The sequence below is a fragment of the Lathamus discolor genome, chromosome 6, assembly GCF_037157495.1.
Source record: "Lathamus discolor isolate bLatDis1 chromosome 6, bLatDis1.hap1, whole genome shotgun sequence".
Taxonomy (NCBI): Eukaryota; Metazoa; Chordata; class Aves; order Psittaciformes; family Psittacidae; genus Lathamus; species Lathamus discolor.
The window spans coordinates 87,309,710-87,336,717 of NC_088889.1; the positions used below are offsets into that span (position 1 = coordinate 87,309,710).

A 27,008-nucleotide genomic window follows, 5' to 3' on the forward strand; every position below is an offset into this window, starting at 1 on the left:
ATAGTGAAATCAAATGGATTTTTATCCCCCTAAAACTGGGGAAGGCGGTTGTTGGGAATGTGAACTGCAGGCAGATTTCATTGTGCACTATGAAAAGTGGATAAAGTGTTGGAAGTGGTGGTAAGACAGTCCTTCCAGCGCCTGGTGATGGATGGGAGGGCATACTTTGTATGCCAAGCCAGATGAGTCCCTGTGGAGAAGGACTTGGGGGTGCTGGTCGATGAGAAAATGAACATGAGCCGGCAGTGTGCGCTCGCAGCCCAGAAAGCCAACCGTATCCTGGGCTGCATCAAAAGGAGCGTGACCAGCAGGTCGAAGGAGGTGATCCTGCCCCTCTACTCTGCTCTCATGGGGTCTCACTTGTAGTGCTGTGTGCAGTTCTGGTGTCCTCAACATAAAAAGGACATGGAACTGCTGGAACAAGTCCAGAGGAGGCCACGAGGATGATCAGGGGACTGGAGCTCCTCCCGTATGAAGACAGGCTGAGGAAGTTGGGGCTGTTCAGCCTGGAGAAGAGAAGGCTGCGTGGAGACCTCATAGCAGCCTTCCAGTACCTGAAGGGGGCCTATAGGGATGCTGGGGAGGGACTCTTCGTCAGGGACTGTAGTGACAGGACAAGGGGTAACGGGTTAAAACTTAAACAGGGGAAGTTTAGCTTGGATATAAGGAGGAAATTCTTTACTGTGAGGGTGGTGAGGTACTGGAATGGGCTGCCCAGGGAGGTTGTGAGTGCTCCATCCCTGGCAGAGGTGTCCAGAGGTGTCCCTGCCCATGGCAGGGGGGTTGGAACTGGATGATTTTGAGGTCCTTTCCAACCCTAACTATTCTGATTCTATGAGATAATCCAAGACAATTTGTGGTGTATTTTCCTTCATTGAGTAAACTTTTCCCACCTTGAATTTCTGCTGCCATCTCATCAATCAATCAGGGTGTTTGCTATACATAGGATGTTCGATATTTTGGATTTCATTTGGATATATGAAACATTTTAGATGATAAATTAGAAGTAAATATTAAATGTTTCTCCAAAGGAAAAAACATTGCAGCATTTTTTACAAGGGTCTGTAGGGACAGGACAAGGGGGAATGGTTTTAAACTGACAGAGGGGAGACTGAGATGAGCTCTTAGGCAGAAGTTCTTCCCTGTGAGGGTGCTGAGGCGCTGGCACAGGGTGCCCAGAGAAGCTGTGGCTGCCCCATCGCTGGCAGTGTTCAAGGCCAGGTTGGACACAGGGGCTTGGAGCAACCTGCTCTAGTGGAAGGTATCCCTGCCCATGGCAGGGGGTTGGAACTGGATGAGCTTTAAGGTCCTTTTCAACCCAAACCATTCTATGATTCTATGACTTTATGCCATACACCACAAGGAATGCATGACAAAGGCAAATATGGTAGAAACAAACATTAATCTGTTCAGGAAAGTACAGAAATATGAGCATTTGGATGCACAAACACCTTCTAAAATGACAAAAAAAACCCCAAAAATCTCAGGTATGAACACATTTTATTAGTCATTTTCTTTTCCACTTCCTGTACTTTAGTGGTCAGGAATGATATGGCTGACACTGGTGAAAGATAAGACAAATGTTCTGTATAGTGGTTGTCCTGAAAACACCATCAAACAAGCAAGAAACAAAAATCCATACAGACTCTGGACCACATTAAGATATTACCAGCCCATAATAACACTTTCTGGTTTTAACATCCAAAGTATCAGATGCATTCACTAATTAACGTTCCTGATACTTAATCATGGGAAGATAAATAGTTATCTTCACTAGAACTAAGCCAGAAGATTAGAAAGTGAGAACCATTTCAGGTGTAATTACAGTCCTAACACTCCCCCTTGAAACTTCCCCTGCAGCAACAAAGATGTGACTGATGTGAGTGATTCTCCTTTTCCTTTTGCCTGGTGCTATTTGAGCCAAGATCCCAGTCTGAAGCTGCGTATAGAATTCAAGAAAGTGTGGCATTATCGAAGCTGAGAGGCCCTTCAGCTTGTGTCTACAGCAGCAAGTGGAGAGTTCTGCATGCTCAGCACTTCCAAACACTGAGCACTCCAGGATTTTTCGCCGATATAGCACTTTTGGAGCAAATGAATGGAGGAATCAACATGTTCTCATTTAGCTATAGATTTTTGATTGGTCTGTACTTAAGCTAATAGCTTAACTATTTATTTGGTATAAATAACACATTCTCAGTTGAAGATTGTTTTTGCCAGCCATGGGAGGCGCCTTGACGAAAAATACTATGAAAAATAATTCAATTGCAGAAAGTATTTCTGAACAGGGCCGGAAAGATCGTGCTTGACATGAGTTATTGAATGCTCCCATACTGCTGTGAACGCAGCAAAAGCCTCTGCAAAACTGACAGCATAGAGAAACTATAATCACTGGGAAAGGGAGGGAAGAGGAAAAGGAGAGAGGGAAGGGGAAAAGGAGAGAGGGAAGGGGAAAAGGAGAGAGGGAAGGGGAAAAGGAGAGAGGGAAGGGGAAAAGGAGAGAGGGAAGGGGAAAAGGAGAGAGGGAAGGGGAAAAGGAGAGGAAGGGACATGTCAACAGGTTCCAAGCAACAAATGCAATGCAGAAGTACAGGAAGAAGTATGCCTCTCAGTGCGTCACTCAGTGCATGTCCTATCAGCATGAGATATTTCATGCAGCCCAAAAGAGCTCACTTACTCTTTCCAAACTCAGTTTAGGAAGCAGGGCTGTCAGCTCCATCATTCTCATATCCCTTGCACCCAGTAAAATTCACGAGGCATTACTGGTTTGACAGTTGTGTTACAAAAAGCCATTCCTGGGAGATTTCTTCCACAAAATTTCCCATTGATTAGGAGGTTTGTGTACTTACAAGAAGAGGCTCCAGCTGCCAGTGCCAAAATCTCAGGGTTTAATAGCTGATGGACTCACCCTCAGATTGCTGAGTAAGGACTGGAAGAATAGCAATGAGATAGTTGCACAGGGACTGAAGGGAAATGTTAATAGAAGGGGAAGCAAGGAAGAGATGGTAACTCAAAACTTGCTGCAAAGTCAAGGAAAGTGGGAATAGCAGCCCATGCTAAGACAGAAAACGAGAATCCAACATTCAGATTCAGCATTTGACTTAAAAGTAGTAGTTAGCTTGCTAACAAAGGTAACAGGCAGAAATTCCACATTCCAATACAAGCAACCAAGAGAGTGGTGAAACACAGGGAAGAGAGAGAGCCACCTATACGCTCCTGGAAAGAGCCATGTAATCTTGAGGACACAGCTTGAGAGACTACGGATCAAACTGCAGTGTGTCCTCCCTCACGTTTGGATTAACGCACTGTTGTGACAACGGGAGAGGGAACAGCATTTCCCGTACACTTCTGCTACAAACGAGGAAGTCAAAGCCTGATCAACTACCAAGTAGCGAGGGGGAAAAAAATAAGTGCACAAAGTGCCAGTCATCGTTTCCATTCATGAACACTGCCCAACACGCGATTGACACCCTTATCCAGTGAGTTTGAGTGGAGTTAGTCTGCCCTCTCCTGACCAGATGATAAATTACAGAACGGGTGTTTCTTGGTTTAAGTTTTTAAGCATATAAAGAATCACAGAGGAAAAGACCTTTAGGATCGTTAAGTCCAACCATTAACCCGGCATTGCCGAGTCCACCTTAAACCACGTCCCCATACACCACATCTAGATGTCTTTTAAATCCCTGAAGTGATAGCGACTCTACAACTTCCCTGTTCCAATTTATAGAATCATGGAATAGTTTGGGTTGGAAAGGACCTTAAGATCATCCAGTTCCAACCCCCTGCCATGGGCAGGGACACCTCACACTAACCCATCCCACCCAAGGCTCTGTCCAACCTGGCCTTGGACACCGCCAGGGATGGAGCATTCACAACTTCCCTGGGCAACCCATTCCAGTACCTCACCACCCTTACAGTAAAGAACTTCTTCCTTATATCCAATCTAAACTTCCCCTGTTTAAGTTTTAACCCATTACCCCTTGTCCTATCACTACAGTCCCTAATGAAGAGTCCCTCCCCAGCATCCTTATCTTAAGCAAAAGCTCCTGCTGTAGCACTCTAGGGAGAAAAACAGATAAACTTCTACAGACACCACAAAGTAAGTATGCACTGGGACAACAGAAAGCATTATCAGAAAGTGAAAAATACTGCAATATAGAACCGGGTCTAAATTTAAAATGCTGAGTACAATACCTATTCTGCTCTTCTCATGGACATTTTGTGCTGGCATTTTATTCTGTTTTGATGATTTGTTTGAAAGCACTGAGCTAAAAGAAAAACCTACACATAATGTTAACTGGATTAACAAATGTTAATCCTGAAGTAAATACAGATGAACTGCTCCTTAATAACTTTTTTCTTCCAAAACACCAACACCTCAAGATGGCATCCAAGCCAAATTCCAAGTTCCCGTTTTCACTTTGAGTACGTTGTATTAGCATGCATACTGAAAAAAAAATGGATACTTTACATATTTTTGCATCAACATGAGGAGCCCAAAACAAGAGGCGAGAGTTGAATTGATAAAGAGAGCTCGGGTTGCTCACATTAGCAGTCAGCGTGAGAGAACTTTTACAAGTTTAAAACTCATACTAAGGATTGTGCAAGGAAACGCCTCAGGCCACTGAGAACACCAGAGAGGGATGGATACACCTCCCTCTCTGTACCACCGCACCGGGAGACCATCGTGCTCCCCGGGTTCCCTGCCCCTGGGGAGGGCCTGTCCCGCGAACCGGTGCTCCGGGATGGCGAGCGCCATTTTCTTAACCTCACATAAAAAGGTATCTACAATCTACAGAGGTCCTGCAGGGACGAACACAACGCTTGGAGCCCGGCTGCCACATTCGACCCACGGCTCTGCTGCTTCTTAACAACCCCCTCCATTACCAGAGCCGCTCTGCCCCCTCCTCAGCCCGCTCGGGCGCCTCACAGGCTGATGTGGCGCCTACCGCCGGGCCATACCATGCGGCCACTCCACCCGCTGGAGAGGGGAGCACCGCTGGTTCCGTCGGCTCGGCCCCTTAAAACAAACGCGTTGCTGCCTGCATTTCCCCCTCTACACGAATTTGGTAGCTCCCACGTGTGCATGGCCAGCCTTCGGGCGAGCCCATGGCTTAAAGTCTGGAGGGGAAGGTTGTGCAGGGTTTGTAACAGGATGCTGCCTTGTCACCTTCCACCTAAAGCTAGAAAACAAAATACGCTGAGGTGCCGAAAGCGCAGCAAGGCGCCGGTCCACCTCAGCGCAGTTAAATACCTCAACGCCTCCCGCTTTCTGCTTCCAGATAAATGGTTTGGCCGAACCCACCTCAGGAGGATGGGAAGAGGCGCCATCTTGGGCTCGACCACAGCGGCGTATGAAATAGGGGGAGCCACGGCTGCTGTACGGCGAATAGGGGTGGAAGCCACCTTTAGCTGAGAGAGGAGCGGGCTGAGAAGAGAACGCCTGCCGCCTCGGAGCAGAGCGGGGAGAGTACGGCGGCGGTGAGCAGCCGCTGAGGCTGGTCAAGGGTTTAATTCGGACACCCCCCCTCCCGCTCCGTGCCTGTTGGTAGGCGCCTCGGCGCGGGGCCCGCTGGTCCTGGCGCACATGGCCGGGCGGTAGGAGCCGCCCCGCCCCTCCCCCGCTCCTTTACCCGTCGCGCTGTGGCAGGGAGCGCGCGGCCGGCCGGGCCCCGCAGCCAGCCCCATGCAGGACACCGAGGAGAGCCCGGCGGCCGCCGCGCCCAACGCCGCGCCGGGGCCCGGCGGCGACACCGAGCACACGGACGGGCCCCCGCCGCCCCTGGCTGAGCCGCCGCAGCAGCAGCAGCAGGAGGAGGAGGAGGAGAAGGAAGGAGAGGGACGGGAGGAAGAAGGCGGTGAGTCTGAGGCGCCGCCGGGGCCCCCCGAGCCGCCGCCTCCGCCTGCCGAGGAGCCCTCCGCCCAGCCCGAGCAGTCGCCGCCTCAGCCGCCTTCTGGCCGCGAAAGCCCCGAGAACGCGGAGGTTGAGCCCGAGGCCGAGCCGCCGGCCGCGGCCGAGCCTGAGACCGAGCCGGCGGTGGAGGCCAAGACCGAGCCGCCCGCTGAGGCCAAGACCGAGGCTGAACCCGGCGCGGCGCAGGGGAACGGAGAGGGAGAGGCCGCGGCCGGCGTCTCGGCCGAGCCCGAGGACGAGATTTCCTTCAGCGACCCCGAGGGCTTCGTGGACGACATCAGCGATGAAGGTGCGAGCCGGGAGCGGGATGGCGGGGAGGGGCCGCGGGGAGGAGGGAAAGCTCCGGCCGTGGGGCCCGGCCATGACCGCGGGGAAGGCCCCCGGGCCCGTGGCTGTGTGTGGGGCTGAGGGACGGGAGCCCGGTGTGCGAGCGGTGTCTGGCCGTGCCGTCCCTCTGCCGGGACGCGCTCTGCTCCCTTCATCTCCCCTGGGCTGCCTGGCTCGTGGTGCTGGGTACGCGTGTTCGCCGCAGCAGTGCGTCCTGAATGAAGCTCCTTCTGGTTTATCTGTGCACCGTACTGTCGGTCCTAAATGTGCCGGTAAACTTCGAGTATCGGTCTGCGGGTTGCCCGCACAGAGTGGGATCACCACCTTGTGTGTTTGCCGTTTGCCTTTGTTAGTTCAAATCGGCTGTAAAACCGGTAGTCTTCGGGTTTGAACTCATGTTTACAAATTAGGTTTTATAATTCTGTGTTTTCTACACATCCGGAGTGAAATCTGTATATAAGTAGTATGGGTTTGAGAAGAATTAGTGCTCAGAAAGACATGACATAGGAACTTTGTGACAAGAAAGGTATGGAAACATTATTTCTGGCAGTTAGATTTGAACTGAGGCTTTTCTTGAAAAGTATTGAATATTGACTGTCATAAAATGTCATCAAGCCATTGTGTAACTATAGAGACAGTAGAGGGAATACTTGATTCTGTCATACAGGAGTTAGAACTCTATTTTAGTATCTTTCAGTTAAATCTTTCTAGATAAATCATCTCCATTCTTGAATAGCGAAAGTACTTAGTCTGGGTATACGTTGTTGTAGGGTCTGACTTACGTGTATTTTACGTATTGTAGGGTCCTATGTTACATATATGAAAACTGGAGAAAAGTTTCTTAAAGCATGTGATTGTAAGTCAGTTCTTCAGTTGACCGTGGAGCACAGGTGATCCGTGTGCCTTCTAGTGTTGAGCCCTGTGCTTACCTCAACAAAACTGCAGCAAAATACCTTCGATTAGGAAAGTGTTTGCTGTTCTCAGTTTAGTCGTCTGTATGGCTCTTCGAACTTGTGCATGTGTTTCTTAAAGAGATGTTGGCAAAATTATCTGCAAGTATGTAGTTGTATTGCTTTTGCCTGGTTAAGTGTTAGCTTGATACACTTGGTCTGTGCCTGGGATTATGATATTCAATTCTGATTGTCTTCAGAAACTGCATGTATTTTCCATTTCATATATTTTATTGTGAAGGATTATTTTGGTTAAGTTCTTAGCTGTGTGAATAATACATGGTTAGTGACTGAATTACAGTGTTTTAAGTTTAGTCACTCTTGTTGGTCTGGCTTTCTATGTGCAACTTCTTGAGCTTCCTTATTCCTTTCCCTTTATCCTGATGACTCCCGAAGGAGAAAAGGAGTCCATCACTGTCACTGAGCCAAGGTTATTTCAATGTTTATGATAACATTCCATCTTCATGAGCACCTTTGAGCTGGACCAGCTTTAGGATTGGACCATCAGGTTTCTTTCCACCAGCATGACGGTGGCATGGAGGAACAGCTCATCCAAGTTCAAGCAGGAGAAGGGATGTGTTGGATGCACTTAGGTGCAGTGAAGCTTTAGTTCAGATAATGATAGTGGTCCTTATAATTCTGCCAGCTGAACATAGCTGTATACCCACCACACCCTGCTTCTCTTGAGGGTGGAATAAGAGCTGGCTAAACCAGCTTCTTCCCTTTTGAAGATCCCTTTGTTCACAATTTTGTATTTAAGGTCGAGGAAGGGTACAATGTAGGCATTTGCCTTCAATCTGCTACAGTTTTGATTAAACGCATGGCGTTGCATTCCTGTGCATGAATCTGAATATGCATTCCTTGGTTTGTCTGTAGGCCTGCAAAGTCTTTTTATGGGACGTAGTTATGAAAAATGACTAATAGAGCCTAAAAAATCACCCTTTTGTGTTTCCTTGTTTCCATCTTTTTCTTGTAAACTTGTGTGAAAGCACATGCTTTCATTTTATATGCAAGGAAAATCTAAAATAGGGGATTATAGGGTAAAAAAAGAAATCTGCATGTTATTTTACTGTAATACAGGATTTTTAAACTACTCCTTTCAATCCTTACAATTCTTGTAGTTATAGCAGACACTTTGCTGCGTGTGTCCTAAATCCTAGGGAAGCAGTTCCTTACCCACAGCTTTAGTGTGTTATCAGCTACCTGAAGGATGGCTTATTCCTTGAAAGAGTATCTTGAGATCCAGTATATACTAGGAAATTAACTTACAGCCCTTATCTTATTAGATTTCATCATTCTGTGTTTTCTACACATCCAGGGTGAAATCTGTAGATAAATAGTATGTAGATAAATAGTATGTAAATCAATAGTATAAATTAACCCCTTACCACAAAAGAAGTGGTATTTTTTTCTGGATCTGTAACAGTTTAGGTCAGTTTTCCATGTTGGAGTAAGTAAAAAGTGAAAGGACGAGGGAAACATGGTCCAAAATACCTTTACTTAAACTACTTTGTGTGGTAGAAAATCCTGCCTGGAGTAATCCCTGATACACACTGCTGTACTTTTAAAAGAAGTCAGGATTTTCCTGTATATCCCATTTTCCTTCTACTTCTTTGCCTACCTATTTGTTTGAAATAGTGCTCTTAAAGTTGTCATCACCTGTGATTGTTACTGGGACTGATGCCTTTACCTTCATGTCAAGGTTTTTGCTCATCCTTGGTGATCTGTATGGTTTTGTGCGATTAGGATGCCTGTTGTTAACTCTGGGGGTTTTAATTCGCTTTTCCTGCACTTGACTTCTTGTCCCGGTTTTTGGTCTGCTGCTCCCCACTAAGGACTCTCTTCAGACTTGCTTCTTAAACATTAACTTCTGTCAAGTTCTCCTCCTCTTTGCTGTGTTGTACACCTTCACTGAGTATTTGACTTGCTCTGAAGAACATGGTCTGAGCCGTTTTGTAATAGTTGCTACAAATTAGTAAATAGTTGCTGTAACTGGGGAAGTTTATGGGTATAATCTGTGTGTGTGGGGGGTAAGTAAGATGACATAATATGGAGGATCATTCCTCTGACCCCCTCAGCTTTTACTTACTACCAGTAATAGTAGGTTTTCACTATTTCTAGGTCTTGTTTTTATTATACAAGTTAGCATCTTTTAACTTGTTTGTAGTTCCTGTATGTACATGGAGAGCATCTTTTTGAGTAATAAATACTACAAACTCAGTGTTCTGTGAGTACTACATAATCTTAGTGGTGATGGCATCTGTTCCTGCATAAACTTTCGAGAAGCATATTGCTACAAATCAATGGAAATCTCCACATGTAATAACCTGTTGAAGCTTCAAGTTATAGGAAGCCAAGGGGTTTGGTCATTTGAAATTCAAAGCAAGCATGTTTATTCACTGCTCGAGATCTTTCCAGTGTTCTTTCTGGGAAGGGTAACTTCTAAAATTCCAAAGCAGCAAAATCCTATTAAAATGTCTTCAAAATATCAACACATCCAACACCCTTATTCATTTGTTCTCATGTTTTAAATGTTTCTCTGTGTGTGTGGATACATACAAGTGTATGGATTTTTTTTTCCTCTGGCTTGTGAAGGCTGGATATAATCTGACACCAAATTTTATCCTTGTATTGTAATTCAAAGCATAGTGGTGTACACTTATTTTCTGTCTGGTCTTGCAGTTTATTGTGGTTTTCACATAAGTTAAAGGCTTACTGCAGATACCCATGTATATTTTTCCTGTTCATATGGCATGTGTGAAACTGCCATTCATTTCAGCACATTTGGCTTATTTGTTAGCAGAATGTCTATTCTGGTCCATTTAAGCAAACAATGCTAAAAATGTCCATAAACCCAAAAAAATCTGCCACTTGTAACTGGTGTTTCTTTAGAATCCAATCATGCAATCACGTTAATAAGTTGCAGGGACAGGATCAATTACACTGTGAAACTATCAGTTATCTGGACAAGCATTAAAGTGTATGTTTGAACAGGATTATCTAGAGATAATGTGGGATTTTATTCCTGGCAAGGTTTAAAAATAACCTTAGGTTAAAGTTATGTGAGGGTTTGTTTGGATAGCCTTGTCTTCAGTGCTTCTAGTTCGATCCATTGAGAACTGAATAATGGATATAATTTTTCTGTGTATTCTTGGATCTGCAGGTCAGTCTGTAGTTCGGGTAATGTTAATTTGAGAAGTGTGTTTAAATTTATGTATTACCAATGGGGTTTAGGTAGTGGATACAGAATAATCATAGAATAGTTAGGGTTGGAAAGGACCTTAAGATCATCCAGTTCCAACCCCCCTGCCATGGGCAGGGACACCTCACACTAAACCATCCCACACAAGGCTTTGTCCAACCTGGCCTTGAACACCGCCAGGGATGGAGCATTCACAGCCTCCCTGGGCAACCCATTCCAGTGCCTCACCACCCTAACAGGAAAGAATTTCCTCCTTATATCCAAGCTAAACTTCCCCTGTTTAAGTTTTAACCCATTACCCCTTGTCCTGTCACTACAGTCCCTGATGAAGAGTCCCTCCCCAGCATCCCTATAGGCCCCCTTCAGGTACTGGAAGGCTGCTATGAGGTCTCCACGCAGCCTTCTCTTCTCCAGGCTGAACAGCCCCAACTTCCTCATCCTGTCTTCATACGGGAGGTGCTCCAGTCCCCTGATCATCCTCGTGGCCTCCTCTGGACTTGTTCCAACAGTTCCATGTCCTTTTTATGTTGAGGACACCAGAACTGCACACAATGCTCCAGGTGAGGTCTCACAAGAGCAGAGTAGAGGGGCAGGATCACCTCCTTCGACCTGCTGGTCACACTCCTTTTGATGCAATTGAATAGAATTGCCTTGAGGAATAGATTAAAGCTAGATATGTCTGTCTAGAATTCTATGGAACATGTGTCTAGAAGCCTACTAGGTAAAACTTGTGCAGTGTTGTTGTTTAAGCCTCTAACTTTCTGTACAAAATACAGGTGTACTTTGGACCTTCTAACTGTTTTTATCGCAGTGTGGCACATTAAGTTATAACTGCAGTTACAGTCCTTCAGAATGTTCTTCCTATTGTGTATGGGAAACTTAAATGATGTTGTAAGCAATTTCTTCCTAGTAGTGAAGGGACAGTGTAGGGACTGAACCATCCCACACTCAAAATGTGTAAGATGTTACAGGAAATGTGAGTTAGGACCGTTGAAGACTGTCCGGAGTGTGAAGAAGTATGTGCTTGTCTTCATTTGCTGCATGCTTAAGGGTGGCTTTAAGTGTCATGCCTTAGACCTTCATTTTTGTGTTTAATTAAAGGTTTAGACAGAGTGTGAGTTCTTAAACATAATTATAGTGATGCTAAGACATGCAGAGCTTCCAGTGTAGCAGATAGCTCTGAATTATGCTAAAACTCCTGGCATTTGGGAGGGTGGTACATGTTGCATTTCTTTTGGTCATCCAATTACAATTTGAGCAAGGCTACTGGTCAGAGCTTGCATAATAAATATTACAGTTGTCTGCTCTGTTGTCAGGTTTGAGGACTTTGTGAGCCAGTTACAGCTCCAGAAACAAGCTCGTAGTGCAAGTGTTGACATCCTCAGTGTCAGGTATTGCTGTAAGGAGTTAGCTGCTTGAAGTTTAAGAAACTGCGTAATCATGCCTCTTAGCAAGGAAGTGTTGGAGTTGGATGGGCATTCACTCCAGTTGTTTCTCTGATGGAACATTCATTCACTACCAAGTTGCTTAAATGATTCTTGAAATTTCCTGAAATTTGAAGTCTTCCTATTCTCTTACTATCACTATTCTTTTTACCCTTCTGTCTTCCTACTTCATGATGTAGACTGGTGCCTTAGTTTCTTGTATGCTCTTTCTTTGCAGAATTACTTGGTGATGTACTGAAAGATCAGCCACAGGAAGCAGATGGGATTGACTCTGTAATTGTCGTGGATAATGTTCCCCAGGTTGGACCAGACCGACTTGAAAAACTGAAGAATGTCATCCACAAAATATTTTCCAAGTTTGGTAAAATTATCAATGAATTTTATCCAGAAGCAGATGGGAAGACAAAAGGGTAAGTCGAGATAACTCCTACTGGAAATAGGATTGAAACACTGCTGTGACTTACCCTTGATTGTTAGTGTCAGTACTTTATGGCCAATTTTTATGGTGACCTCATAGTCCTGCTTATCACTTTCCTCTCCCTTAGTCTGTACAATCCTGACATCTAGTCTCAGTAAGCAACAGAAGTTCCAGAGGGAGCTGAGAAGCTTAATAGCTCATTAAGCTACAGTGTGTGTGTGTGTGGAGATTAATTATGGAAACAGTTTAGCTGGGTTTGGAAGACACATTTCTGTGCAATACTAAATGGTATTTTTCTGTTAATTTTAGCCATGGCTAATAATAGATTCTAGCTAAAAACTTAGTAGCAGTGGATGTACTGTTTAGTTCAAAATGGACTATCAGTATTCTGTCTCTGGTTGCCAGTGCTTATGCTTATGTTAGTGACTCCAACTTCCTTAAGGTCAGTGAGCCCTTATGAAGATCGTTTTCCCCTTTGCCAACTTCTGATCCCTGTTTGTGGTTAATTGCAGCATCTGAAATTGAGAAGAAAGCTAACTAGAAGTGATCAAGCCAAAAGGGAAAGAAAGTTTTAGAGAGAGAAAGCAGGCCAAAATCAACCTGATCAATATGAGGTTTTACCGAGTCTTGTTTCTCTGGTTGGAGTACTGCATATTCCTGAGTTTGGGAGGAATTTTAGAAAGCATAAGAAAGTGGGTTTTCTGGAGCAGATGTCTGGTTGGTTCTGTAAGTTCAGCTTGAGGAGCACGAGAAAATTATGGTGAGAAGGAAGCTGAATTATATTCAATGTAGTTGAAAGACAAAAGTGGTGTTTTGAGATGTCTATGACAGCAAGATTTACGCTTCCTAAACATGATTTGTCACTCAGCTGGAAAGAGCTGTGCACCAAGCCTGCCTGTTACTACCTCACACTGTTGATCTGTGTTGCATTGAACTTGCATTCGTTGCTTAGCCTAGCTCACTTACAAAAAGAATATCAGTTTAATTCCAGTCAGGCCCTATATACAGCCTAAAAGTGTACATGTGCTTTTGGCAGAGTGGAGAGTAGTTGCTTTTGAACCCTAACTTGTTAGGGACAAGACAAAATAATTTTGTAGATGCTCCATACTGAGTTCTTGGTTCATCCCCATTGTTTGTTTTGTGTTTTATTTAATGTCTTCTTTTTTATATGAGCCTGCTACATAGCCAGTGATGACTTCTTGCTGTCATCTTCCTTCATTGCAGATACATCTTCCTGGAGTACGTGTCTCCATCTCATGCGGTGGATGCTGTGAAGAATGCAGATTCCTACAAACTGGATAAACAACACACTTTCAGAGTCAACCTATTCACAGACTTTGATAAGTGAGTGCAGCTGTCGTGAGTATCTGTAGATTTGGGGATTCTAACCAGAAGTGCCTGCATGGAGGGTAACCAATGAAATTGTTCTTTCAGGTACATGACAATCAGTGATGAGTGGGAAATCCCTGAGAAACAGCCATTTAAAGATCTGGTAAGGATTTTTTGGGGGACGTAGAAAGAATATTCAGCACAATATGAAATGATGATTTCATCACTGGAGTGTTCATATGAAAATAGAAATGATGCATCAGTAGTGTTGTTAATAAGTAACAGTATACTGTAGTCATATGCTCCCGTTCCTTTCTTCTCACTTTCATGAAGGGACAAGGAAGAACTTAGTGTTTCTGTTTAGTAGTTCCACATAGAGTAAATTGTAAGAGGAAACAATGATTTTTTTGCACAAGTTGCTTAAAAATAGAATTTTGAAAGCATCTTATGTTTCTAAATGTTGGAGGCCAACCTCTGTGTTTGTTACCACTACCACTAATAATCTTTCTGTTTCTGTTTGTCTTAGGGCAATCTCCGGTACTGGTTGGAAGATCCTGATTGTAGGGATCAGTACAGTGTGATCTTTGAGTCGGGAGACCGGACCTCCATTTTTTGGAATGACATCAAGGAACCTGTGCAAATTGAGGACAGAGCAGTGAGTGTCCTGGAAGTGCTGTACATTGCAGATATACTGTCGGTCTCATTCATTTTATGACATTTCAAAGATACTTTTTCCCTATTGCTGAAATCCTTTTTCCTTCCTTTTGGTGAGGAATGGTGAAAATACGTCCTTTAAAATTAGGATTAGCTACTTAGGTAAAACAACTGTAGAGTTATCTTGTTTGTGGTGGTGTTTGTTTTTTCTTAACTGGTCCATGATGCCCATTAGTTTACTTCATATCTCTATTGTAGGTGATTCAGAAAGACCTGAAAATGCAAAGTCAGAGTCTGAGAAGTATTATTCATTAGAGCTGAGTATGTGCTTACGTATGCTGCTTCTGATCCTTTTTTGCTGACCACAGAGATGCTAAAGAGGAATAGCTGGTTTGGTAATAACATATAAAAGAGAGAGTCAGTGTGCCTGTCTGTTGCAGACAGTGACCCAGAAGCATTTTCTGTAGTAACTATTATGTGTTACAGTAGAAAGATGTTGACTCTGGGATGATGAGTAATTCACTCATCACCATGGTCACTGGTCATGGTCTGTGTTGCTGAAACCTCTCAGCTGAAGGTCAAGTGTATTAAGAAATTGGAAATACTGACCTTACTTCTGAGAAGAGTATGTTCTTACCAGGGCTGAAAGACAGCAAGCAAACCCAAGCCTGTTTAGGTGGCTTTAATTGTTCCTATACAAAGGTTGTCGCTCTACCCGGAAAATGTTTTTGGTGATCATTAAGTTGAAAAGGTCTCAATTGACACTTTTCAACCTGAAGGATTGAGTACTGTGAATTACGTGCACAAAATGGAACTCCACAACTAGTCTGGGATGTCACTGATCAGGAGATTTTCTCTTAGTAAACAGATTTGCAAAGTGTGAAGCTACGAGCCACGCATTCATTCTTTCCCCTTTAGGAATGCAGCATGAAATTAAACCTTTGTATACCCTTTCTTTTTAAATCCAGAGATGGACGGAAACCTACGTACGTTGGTCCCCGAAGGGCACCTACTTGGCTACTTTCCACCAGAGAGGCATCGCACTTTGGGGTGGAGAGAAGTTCAAGCAGATTCAAAGGTTTAGTCACCAGGGAGTGCATCTCATTGACTTCTCACCTTGTGAAAGGTATGGAGTATGACATTGGTTTGGGCTAAGGGATCAAAAGCATGAAGTACACGTGTTGTTGCTGCTGTGCCTTCGGATCTCATGTGGTTGGGGTTTTCCGTTGTCCTTTGTCTTTGGAAGTACAGCTTTCCATGCACAATTCCTTCTTGGAATGAGTGAAGCTCTGCCTGACTTCTGACTTCAGGAAAGATACTTCACATAATCTAGAATAATTGGTCTATAAAACTGAGCTGACATGTTTCCTGAGAGATATTATTATCCCCAAGGGAGAAGGCCATGTTTTCCCTCTTTAGATGGGATGTCTGTAATGTTAGATTTCTGGTTCTCTGAGAAGATTCAGTTGAGTAGTATCCTCTGTATCTTTGGTACTGACATGAATTTATGGGGGTTTTTTTATGTTGAAGAGCTCTTTATAGAAGGCTAAAATAATTTCAGGACTGAGATGTGTCTTGTTTTCCTAGTTTCCAAGCAGCATTTGGAAGCTGTTAGGTTTTATGTCTTAATACATTAGAGAGTATTTATCTTTCATTGGAGAAGTCTTAACATACTTATGGTTCAGTTGGCTAAGGTCAATGGATTTATATTCTTTCCAAAACCAATCATGTTCTTGTGGCAAAGCCACATAGTAGGTAACAGTATTTAGTGAGTTCCTCTTCTTGTAGCATCAATAGAGGAAGATTTGCACATAAATCTAGAGTCTTCTCAGCCAGAGGGATGCCAGGGAAATACTGTACCTTAGAAGCATTTTTCCCCTTTATCACACTGTTCTTACTGCAGAAAATCCCATTAAAGAAACTGCTGTTTGAAAGTACATTGTATGTAAATATTATTTGAATAAAAGCTTGCTTGTATTGGTATATTAGATGAAGTTCTGACAGTGAAATGATTTCTTTTGTAGGTATTTAGTGACCTTCAGCCCTTTGATGGACACACAGGACGACCCTCAGGCTATTATCGTCTGGGACATTCTGACTGGGCAGAAGAAGCGAGGATTCCACTGTGAAAACTCAGCTCACTGGCCTATTTTTAAGTAGGTTGAGAAACAGAATGAGAGAACTAATTCCAGATTTCATCTCATAAAAAGGCAGTTCCTATTTAATATTCTTTTTCCTTTTTATTTGCTTAGATGGAGTCATGATGGTAAATTCTTTGCTCGAATGACTTCAGATACCCTCAGCATCTACGAAACACCTGTAAGTTCTTGCCTTTTTTTTTCTGGTGTGTCAGTCTTTCTCATGGTATATATTTTAAAAGACACATATAATCATAGAATAGTTAGGGTTGGAAAGCACCTTAAGATCATCTCGTTCCAACCCCCTTATCATGGGGGTTTTACATTGTAAAATAATATACTCTAGAGCTGGCCTTAATAGGGGAGAAATTCATTTGCTTGTCTTCTTTCTTGGGTGAAAAACTTTAGCTGAGTCTGACAGTAAATTTCGCACATTTAGAATGACTAGACAGATCAATAGACTATTTATAAGAGTCGGTAGGATCAAGTTTGTGATGCCTCAGAGCTCTAAGTAGAAGGTGAGTGCCAAAAATGCGCTATAAATTGCAGCCGAATCTAGTCTGGTTTACATTTTCATTACAATTCAGGCTTCTGCACTCATTAATCTGTACAGCAGATTTTATTGATTTGTAATTATGGAATACGTATGATTATAATAAGTGATACAGGATCTCTGAAAGCTGTACACAGTTTCCTAGTTTGTGCCTTAATATGAGTAGAAGGTGCATCTGTAATTAGAAGAATTGTTACTAACTTCAAAATTCACACCTTTCTCTTTTAGTCTATGGGTTTGTTGGACAAAAAAAGCTTGAAAATCAATGGGATAAGGTAGGTCTGTTCCTTTGTAAAGATAACAATTCTAACTAAAGAGAGCAGTTGGATCTGCGGCTTTATAGTGAGAGGAATCTAGAAGTCTGGTCTCATACACTAAAGTGGTCAAATCAGACAAACTGGCAGAAAGGAATGGGAAATGCTCCATTTATTGTTGTCCGTAGTTGACATCTTGTGTGCTTTGAAATCTTCTTTGTATTACTGATTAATCCAGCGTCTATCTGGGGAGTCCTGTGTCTACAAAACCAAACTGGAATGCAGTCAGGGAATATCTCCCTAACAAGATACGTATGAGGGCTTAGAACAGCATGCTGTATCCTACCTGTTGGCAAGGAGTGGGTTTAGTTTTGTGCATGTCTCTGTGATAGACAGGGACTCCTATGGGAGCTTTTGAGGTACCTCTGTAAAGCAATGAGAACATTGAGCGTACCCAGGTGCAAGGAGGTTGTCTCCTGTGTAATTTAATAGGAGGCGGTTTTATTGCTCATTGGTTTGATCAGTCTGTTTCTTAGATCTGTCTGTTACACTGGATGTAACCCCTGCTCTAATTGAAATGTACTGGGTTTGATAACACTGATTATAGAGCAAATTTAAACAGCAGTTTAAACATCTGTTTTGGTGTGATGTGTGTAAAGTGGTTAAATTGGCTTCAGTTGCTTGTCTGTATCTGTCTTTATTATTAAGATTTTACATTTGCCTGTGGTTCAGATACAATGAGGAAAATGGTTTCTGCTTGTAGCATCTCTAATTAAAAATTAATCCAGTGCATTTTTGACTTTCTTCCTGTAGAGACTTCTCATGGTCTCCAGGTGGTAACATAATTGCTTTCTGGGTGCCTGAGGACAAAGACATCCCAGCAAGAGTGACTTTGATGCAGCTGCCTTCTAGACAAGAAATTCGCGTGCGAAATCTCTTCAATGTCGTAGACTGTAAACTACACTGGCAGAAGAACGGGGATTACCTGTGTGTGAAGGTAGACAGGACTCCCAAAGGCACCCAGGTATGTGGATTCTCATTATATTAATGACATTTAGTTCTCTCTCATGCTGACACCTACTGTCTTTCAATACAGACAGTGTAAATTCTATGATGTCAAAGCTATTTTTCATTTTTCCATGTGCATTTGAGGCATGTGGAGAGCAAAGTCTGTCATGTTTACATCCAAGCTTTGACTTCAGTGACATTTTGGACTTGGGTGAGAGTTGCAGGCTTCACCTCTTGTTCTACTCAATGTCAAGCAGATGCTGAACAGCCCTTAGGTTGTGCTGCACGGTGCACCATATGTTTATCTGTCTTAATTAGATTTCATAACAGTCTGGAAAGAAACAAATGCTTTTGTACCATTACTTTTTATCAGGCAGGAAAAGATAGAATGTGTTCAGTAATGAGGCATACTATATTTATCTGCTCTCATTAAAGAAACAAATCTTGTCTTTCATCCTGTGTCCTGACAGGCTAATTGTGTAGTTGTCCTTCTGTGCCTTCCAGTACAACTATTTGCTCTACTGCTTCTGTGCTGGATAATGAGCTGATCTTGGTCTTTACAGGGAGTAGTGACCAACTTTGAAATATTCAGAATGAGAGAGAAACAGGTGCCAGTGGATGTGGTGGAAATGAAAGGTAATGCCAAGTGCTTCTTTACTTTATAGACACTTGTTTGTTTCTTAGAAATAGCTGTCAACACATAACAGAACTGGGAAGATAACTCTTTTCCTAGTGTAGTATTAATGTTGGAGGACATCTCCATCTCATGTAGAGATGAGAAATCAAAATGTTTGTTGCTGTTCATGCTTGTAACTGAAAATCTATTAAAGATCGTAGGGCTGATGCTATGAGTGTATTTTCTAGAAGATGGGAGACTTTGGGGAGCTGTTGTTTGTCTGAAACACTTACCATAACTCCCTGCCTTTGCCTTATCAACCTGTGCTTTAACAGGCTTTGCCATATAGGCTGTCTTTTAACTGATGGGTTTCCCTTTTTCAGCACCGTTGGTTTTCTTTGATAAATGCTTGAAAACAAAGCTTTGCATTGTCTTTTGACAGAGTTTTGGATTGTGGTTTTTTTTTTTTTTGTTACAGAAGGCATCATAGCCTTTGCTTGGGAACCAAATGGAAGCAAGTTTGCTGTGTTGCATGGAGAAACTCCACGAATTTCAGTTTCCTTTTACCACGTTAAAAACAATGGGAAAATAGAACTCATAAGTAAGTGACTGAAAAACAAGTGAAAATACAGTTACTAGGCATTTTGCATGACAGTAGATAAAGTCAAAACTGTGCCTGGTTTTGGATAGAATAGCAATATGTGCTCTGCCTGGCATTGTATTATAGAGATCTAACTTCTCAGTGACAGCTAAACTATTTTGACTGAGTCAGTCCAATGTCTGGGAATAAAAGGCCTACAAGGCAGAATAATTTTGTGGCTTTGGGAAATTGATGTGAGGTGATAGCACAGACTTGGCTCACTTTAGATAAAATTTATTCCCAGGTTGTATGCTGGGATCTTCTGATCTCTCTTGCTATCTTTGGGCATCTTGGTGCTACTGGGTTTTGCCTTTAGAAGTGTAGAGTGAAGGGCTGTTGTTGGGACTTGCTTGTAGAGTTCAGAAATGTCTTTTGAGGACTGGATGGAGTTGACTGCTTGTAAGCAAAGTGATGGTATCAGGTTGAGATCTTCTGAATTTGTTTCTTCCCAGAAACATTTGACAAACAGCAGGCAAACACGATATTCTGGAGTCCTCAAGGGCAATTTGTAGTGTTGGCTGGCCTCAGAAGGTGAGTACTGCACAAGTTATTGAACACCACATTCATTTGAATGAGGGAAAAGACAAGAGTAATTCATCAAGGAATGTTTGGTATCTCCAGGAATGTTGCATTACTGTTTAATCCTGATAGAGCTTTGCAAAAGCAAAGCAGTAAAGCAATGTCATGATGTAGTTTAGTCCTTTATCTTTTACATGCTATTTTTGCCACACCAAATGAAGCATGCTTTTTTCTACGAAAAGTGGATATTTAGAAACACTTCTCAGCTATTTAAGTTAAATACTGACTCAACTAATCCAGTTTGCACCACGCATGTGGTTCTTACAGTGCATTTGTTGTCATAGCCTTGTGGCTCCTCATGGGCAATACCTCTTAATGGCGAAGCTGTTTTGTAAAAGAGCTATTTAAAGTTTCACATCAGAGCAAGTGAAAATTAATTTTATTAAGCATTTGAGTAGCATTTGCCTTTACATGCTTTCAGACGAGTGCTGCTCGTCATCTTGTCTTCACTACTTAAGTATGTCCGAGTATATGATTGTTAAACTTTGGCTGTAACTTGCCTATAGTATGTTTTCACTGTCACTTTAGCAGCAGAAGTAAAATGGGTTCAGGGTCACTGAACACAGACACAAAAGTGTCATTCTTGGGGTTTTGTTGTTGTTCATCACATGCTTTCTAGCCACAGAGAATGGTATGAGCCTGTCTCTTGGTTGCTCTGAAAACTTATCTTTGTAGTGAGGAGGTGTAAAGATGCAGCTTGTGAAATGCTTTTTAAAAACCAGGCTATACTAGTATGGAAAACAATCTGCCTTATTTTGTCTTTGCAGCATGAATGGTGCCTTAGCATTTGTTGATACATCTGACTGCACCATGATGAATATAGCTGAACACTACACAGCTTCAGATGTGGAATGGGATCCTACAGGCAGATACATTGTGACGTCTGTGTCTTGGTGGAGCCATAAGGTACTAATGCTTTCCTGTGGAGTGTATTTGTTTTTCATTTGTCTTCCAGAGTTATTGGAAAGGGCTGTTGGTTAGGAAAAGAAAATGGGCAACTCTCAGTCATCCTGTGACTTCAAACCTGCACTATAGTTTTATACGTGGAGTTCTAAACATCATTATTTAGGCTGTTGGCTTCACCAGTTGTCCAAAATAAGTTCTGGAAGGGCAGTTCATGAGTCTAAACTGAAAGTCCTTTTTCATTATGCCTTTAGTGGTGTTTAAACCTTGATCTCCTTGTGGTCCACCCAGAGCAGCAGGATTTATTGCACCTGTATTACTTTTGCGTGGTTTCAGCCACTGCACTGTAATCCTCTCCTGTACAAGTATCGACTTTGAGACTTAAGAATGTGGTAGAAAGGCCGGCTTAGTTTCAAACTGGTGTGATCCTCCTGAGAGTAACTTCTTGCAAAGCTTTAATGAAAGAACTATTTTGCTGAGGGATTTGACTTGTGCTCTCTTACAAAAAGAGCACCCTGTTTTTCTTCACTAATGGCGCTTATTTTATAAGAAAGACCCTTAAGACATGGAGTGAGAACTACATTGTGAAGTTACAGCTTAACTGAGACGGTGCACTGCTCTTCCAGGTGGACAATGCATATTGGTTATGGACGTTCCAAGGCCGCCTGCTCCAGAAAAACAACAAAGACAGGTTCTGTCAGCTGCTGTGGAGACCACGACCAGCTACCTTGCTCAGTGAGGATCAGATAAAGGTAGTGTCCTTCCAGTGACTGCTGACATTGATTTGGTGTATTAATAGACCTGTTGTACTTTCTCTTCTTGAGGATGGGGCTTGAGCTGTGACAAAGTTAAGCAACTGCCTTTTTGCCTTGAATTTGTGAAAAACCATTGCTGTAGGGGACCTCAGTTCTAAGAACTGTGGTATATATTAACTGGTCTTTAAGATCAGAATGGAAGTGTCTACAACTTGTTCTTACAGTTAGGGTATAGTCAAAGGGTATAAAGAACAAAACTGAATTTAGACTTCACTGACTGCATGTGTACAGAAGCATTTGCAAGATCTGTAAGTAAGAAAAACGATAGTGAAGGAAAATTGCCTAGAAGATGCTTTTAAAAAGTGCATAGCCTGCTTAGGCCTACTGAAGGAGCTCTTACAGAATATGATTGCTGCTCTGATATCCTGGTTGAAATAAAATTCCCTGTTTTACAGCAAATAAAGAAGGACCTGAAGAAATATTCCAAGATATTTGAGCAGAAGGATCGCCTGAGCCAGTCCAAAGCTTCAAAGGCAAGACACTTTTGGAATATGATAATGTAGATGCAACTCTTGTAACCTATCCTTAGTTATTTTGTAATGGTTACATGCAAGCTAAATTTCTTCTATAACAAACACTTGTGTTCATTTGAATCCAGATGATTAGACTTAGTTCCAATAGGGAAGATGCCACCAAGCTGTCAGGTTAAACAGTAATGATTCTGGTGAGGCACTGGTGTTGCCTCATTAAGCAAAGGTGGTAAAATTTGGGGGTTCTTAGTGAGTCGCTGCATTTGGCAGTCTTTAAAGAGCCACTTCACCAAAGATGCTCTTTGATTACATGAGTGAAAGATCTTTTTCCTTTTAAGTTAGTGGAAAGTATGTTTATGAGAAAGCTTGACTTGCTAACAAATGCCTTGCATGTAGATTTGATTTATTGGGGAGGTTTAATGACCTCTTCCTGCCTCTGTAGGAGCTAGTGGAAAGGAGACGTACAATGATGGAAGAGTTCCGAAAGTACCGCAAGATGGCACAGAAATTGTACATGGAGCAGAGGAATGAGCGTTTAGAGCTTCGAGGAGGTAAGCCACGCATAGTACTTGTGAAGTCATGCCGCTTCTTACCAAGTAACTACCCTGTCCTGGGGATTCATCCACTTCTTTCCCTCCATTTCCTGCCAAAGCTAACCCCCTGTTCTCTAAAGGTTATTTATACTTTTTATCCTAAGTCACAACAGGATTTATTCCACCACACACACCCCCTGCACAGGAGATAATTCAGATGTTGTTGGCTGCCAGATACGGTATCTGTGGTTTACCTCACATCTTCATGCTCTTCAAGGCAAGCAAAGAGACTTTGGTGTTGCAGTTAACGAGAAAACCTGCAGAAGCCCTGTGCTGGCAGGCGGTAGCACCTTGGTTGTCATTTAACGAGTTTACCATGTACAATTTAAAGCCCCAAATCTCTCTTTTCACTGCTGTTTTAAGGACTGCTTCTGCCATGAGCATCAAATCTTTCGATTGCTGCCTTGTTTGGTGTGTTCAGTGTTACTGTTTTCTGCATTGCAGGGGTAGACACAGATGAGCTGGACAGCAATGTCGATGACTGGGAGGAGGAGACTGTTGAATTTTTTATCAATGAAGAAATTATTACCCTTACAGAACCAGAGTAATTAATTAAGCTGTGGTAAGATGACAAACTCCTCTGTCTGCTATTGCTATATATGCAATCATTTGCTTGAGAAAGTTAGGTCTGTCTGTTGCCTGAGTGAATGTGTTGCTCTTTGAGTTGATTTGTGTGTTCTCTGTAGAGAGGACAAAAGTGTCTGAAGAAGTAATTGCACATTTATGAGTTGTGCTGAGCAGAATTCTGTGTATGTCCTGTCTTGCCAGAGTGATCAAACTACAGTGGAGTCAGGGTAAACTTCAAGGCTCAGTGTGTTGCAGACTCCAGGTTCTGTCAGTAGGGGGAATGAGCAGCATGAGAGAGAAATTGTGCCTTTTGGAAGAATTGCATGTTAGTTCAAAATGGACACAGTTTAAGTACTGTACTGAAGAGGGTACAACAAGTTGACTGGGCTGATAGAATCTGGAGATGTTTAAACACCTACTGTCCTTCGTCCAGGACAACCCACATGAACTCTGCTACTGTTTTCTAGGAAGGTTGTCTAGAATTCAGGAAGTAGCAGGTTCTTGTGTGCAGCTGCATGTTGCTGAAATCTTATTTAACCCAGTGCTTTTCCCCAGAGCCTTTTTGTCAATTCGTATTATGTATTTCTGTGTTGAAAATAGAGGCTACTTTCAGCCCCTGTTATAGGAAGTGTCCCTTAGGGAGCTTGAGTTTGTTGGATTGAGAAGATAAAAGCTATTTTGATAGTGAAGGCACTCACATAAGCCTTAAAACCTGGAATGTGTTGCTTCTCTGTCATGTTTAGTACTTCATTTAAGGAAGGGGAGACTGGAAGTATACCTTATACAGCTGCAAGTCAGCCTATAGCTCTTTAATCTCCAGATATCTAAGGAGTTCAAGTAAAACATAAACAGGTTACCTCTTGGGTTTATGAACAAATGCGTAGCCTTGGTACCTGTGAATATATTTTGATCAGGCTTATCTGTGTCCCATACATGGGAGATCCTTTTATGGAAGGAAGAGGGTGAAAACATCAGTTTAGGAACAAGTGAAACACATGCAGCCTTTCACCAAGTAGCCTCTCTGACGAGGTTGAGCTGTTTGTATAGAAGCACAGTGACTAACTTGCCTCTCTTTTCCCTTCCTGCAGCACCACCAGATCTTGTGCTGAAAAGAAGTTTGTTCATTTTCAGAAAGCCTACATCAACTCTGGAATTTGTAATCCATATTCTTGCACTCTGAAAGGGTGGAGGCACCAGATTTTTCTCCATTCTGACACATTGTAGTGCCTTTAAGTCTTGCTGCCTGCTGCAGTGAGACACTGGGAAGGCGCTGCTTTAAATTCTATTCTTTTTTTAGGGGGGTTATTTTTGGTTTTTTTCTTTCTTAACTCCACTACTACCAGTATTTACTTCCTGACTCCCCGTGCAGTACTTGCCAACTGGTAGTGTTTTGGCTATTGCCAGTGAGGTGAGATTCACCAGTGCACCTCTTAAACGCACGATGTTTCTGTTTCAGGACTCTTTCTATGTCCCGAGTGCATGGACAAGTGTTCCTTTCGTTTGGGGAAAAGTCAACAGAACCATTTTTCGTATGATGTGTCTTAGTGTGCTGAAGCAGCACTACAGTGGGCTATATCCTCCTCCTTTCAGATTGTGAAAGGATGTCTCCCTCAAAGAGCTGAATATGGAAATAAAAGCAGACCTATACTAAAACCAGGCTGGCTACGTGTTGTTTGTAGGGAATCTTTCCCTGAGTGATGACAGTCAAACATGCCTGCAGTAGCAAGAGTGGTTTTTATCTTGTCTGTATGCTTCATTTGGAACTTTTTAATCTTAATCCCTCACGGCTCCTCTGGATTTGTTGTGTTTTGGTTTTTACAGTGATGTACAGCTCATTCACCTGACAAGCTGGCCTATTCATTAGTGGAGCAACGAGGAAATGAGTGGATTTCTTAAACCATTTGCAAACTGATCCTAGCCTCAGGAATGACTGGATTAGTCTGTCTTATTAATGAATAGTGCAAAATATCTGAGAAGTGCTCTGTATGCACATGCCTTATTTTTCATGTTACAGCACCTAGTCTCATTTCTAAAGCCCTCTGTGCTCAGAGGGGAAAAGTGTACTTATAGCAACTTCTCTCTGTTTATGTGTAGATGTTCTTTACTGGATATTGTCAGAGCAGTGAGAGGTTGGTGTGCTGCTTGCCCTTTGAGGGGCAGAGGAGAGTGAGGATGTTCCTGCCTCCTCTCCTGCGCTGGCCAGTGAAATTGCCCAGTGTGAGCAGTCTGTACTGTCTGTTTTTAAACCCTGAGCTCACTGACACAGCAATGTCTGACAGATCTGAAGCAGAAAGCACCCCTTGGGCAAAGGGTTCCCCCTATTCAGCTGGAGGCAGCCAAGGGGACAGTAATGTGTCGAGTACTCACTCTTCTTTGTCCTTAGGTGAACATGCTGTGACAGCAGATCTGCAAACCCCTCTATTAACTCCCATGTTCTCATCAGCAGGAAGACTCTTCAAAATGATTATTCCATAGTGATGGTATTGGCTTAATTTCAGTGGTTCACTCTTAAACCAGTGGGTGGGTTTGTTTGCAGAAGTCTGTATTAGCTTCCATTCTCATTTGTTGAAATGTGTCCATTCATCATCCATATATACAGATACTATAGATGATTAAAGCTTTTTCTACAGTATTTACTAAGCTCATCTCTCAACGGGAGAAGAATACTTCCTTCCTTGTAAAACAGTGCAGAAGAACTCCGGGCACTTCAAAGTTCTCCAGTAAGGACTTGAACTTCTAGAGCAGGAATCGTTTTAATTACCCTTTAGCTCTAACGAGCTGATTTCTCACCATTTTCGTAAGTTAGTTACGATGGAGTTAAAAGGTTTTTTTTGTCCTGTCTTCATGCAATGAAATTTTAATGGGCTGATGTGGTTTATTCCTGGCCATTTTCAAAGTAAAGCTATATAATGCCAATGTTAAGTGAATTGAGTTCCAAGGTGCTTTGAAGCTGCTGTAGGAGCTATGGAAGTTGACAAGTGTTGTCCTGACCAGGGGTAAATGTCTCTTCTCATCTGTAACACTGGTGTTTCTGACTCTGCTCCCTTCAATTACTGTGTGTTTTCTGTAATGTTCCCTACTTCAAATGCTTTTTGGAAATCGTGTGCTACTGAAAGTGCTTTATGGGTATGTATTTGGTAAAGCAGTCTTATCTGGTATATCTCAGAATAACACCAGGACTTGTAGAGTGGAGGAGGAGGGGTCTGACTGGATTGAATCTGTGTTGCTGTGTGTAGCTTCGAGTACTCAGTGCCTCTGGATTCCAGCTTGTGGCCCCTACAAGGGCTCTGAAGGATGGTCAGAACAGATGTGGGTTTGTAGGTACTGTATAGGGAGATGTATAAGCAGAGGAAAGGCTACCAGCAGCAGTTGTACTTCCATTGAATGCCTTTAAGGGTCAAGAATTCGGGCAAGGGGAGGGAGGGAAACAAGCATTAAGTGGGATAGGATGTCACTGTGTTAAAAGTATTGTCTGAAGTATTTTAAATGCTTGTTCTTAAATAGCAAGATTAACTGGAACAGTTCCTATAATCCTGGGCTAGTCTTCACTTTCACAGTCTATTTGAATTTGTAATAAACATTCTCATGGCCTTTTATAACCACCTCCAGTCCTTCGTGCAGACTTCGCAGAGCAAG

The 27,008-nt window shown here is 42.7% G+C and overlaps 1 protein-coding gene across 1 annotated transcript; it reads left to right on the forward strand.

Moving 5' to 3' along the window:
* Positions 1–5,586: 5,586 nt before the first annotated feature.
* EIF3B (eukaryotic translation initiation factor 3 subunit B) lies at positions 5,587–25,025 on the forward strand. Its single transcript, XM_065684521.1, has 19 exons — positions 5,587–6,200; positions 12,053–12,245; positions 13,478–13,597; positions 13,688–13,745; positions 14,109–14,237; positions 15,205–15,362; positions 16,261–16,392; positions 16,489–16,555; positions 17,156–17,202; positions 17,995–18,205; positions 18,753–18,825; positions 19,284–19,406; positions 19,898–19,976; positions 20,792–20,930; positions 21,554–21,679; positions 22,138–22,215; positions 22,655–22,763; positions 23,250–23,367; positions 24,461–25,025. The coding sequence occupies exons 1-18, from the start codon at positions 5,684–5,686 to the stop codon at positions 23,351–23,353; spliced, it is 2,463 nt and encodes an 820-aa protein (XP_065540593.1). The 5' UTR covers positions 5,587–5,683; the 3' UTR covers positions 23,354–23,367; positions 24,461–25,025.
* The last annotated feature ends 1,983 nt before the right edge of the window (positions 25,026–27,008 follow it).

Excerpts from the sequence above, each read along its gene's own strand:
- EIF3B (XM_065684521.1), top strand. The coding sequence starts at position 5,684 with ATGCAGGACACCGAGGAGAGCCCGGCGGCCGCCGCGCCCAACGCCGCG. Across the intron at positions 15,363-16,260 it reads GACTTCTCACCTTGTGAAAG|GTATTTAGTGACCTTCAGCC; the intron begins GTATGGAGTATG and ends TTTCTTTTGTAG. Across the intron at positions 22,216-22,654 it reads GCCAGTCCAAAGCTTCAAAG|GAGCTAGTGGAAAGGAGACG; the intron begins GCAAGACACTTT and ends CTGCCTCTGTAG.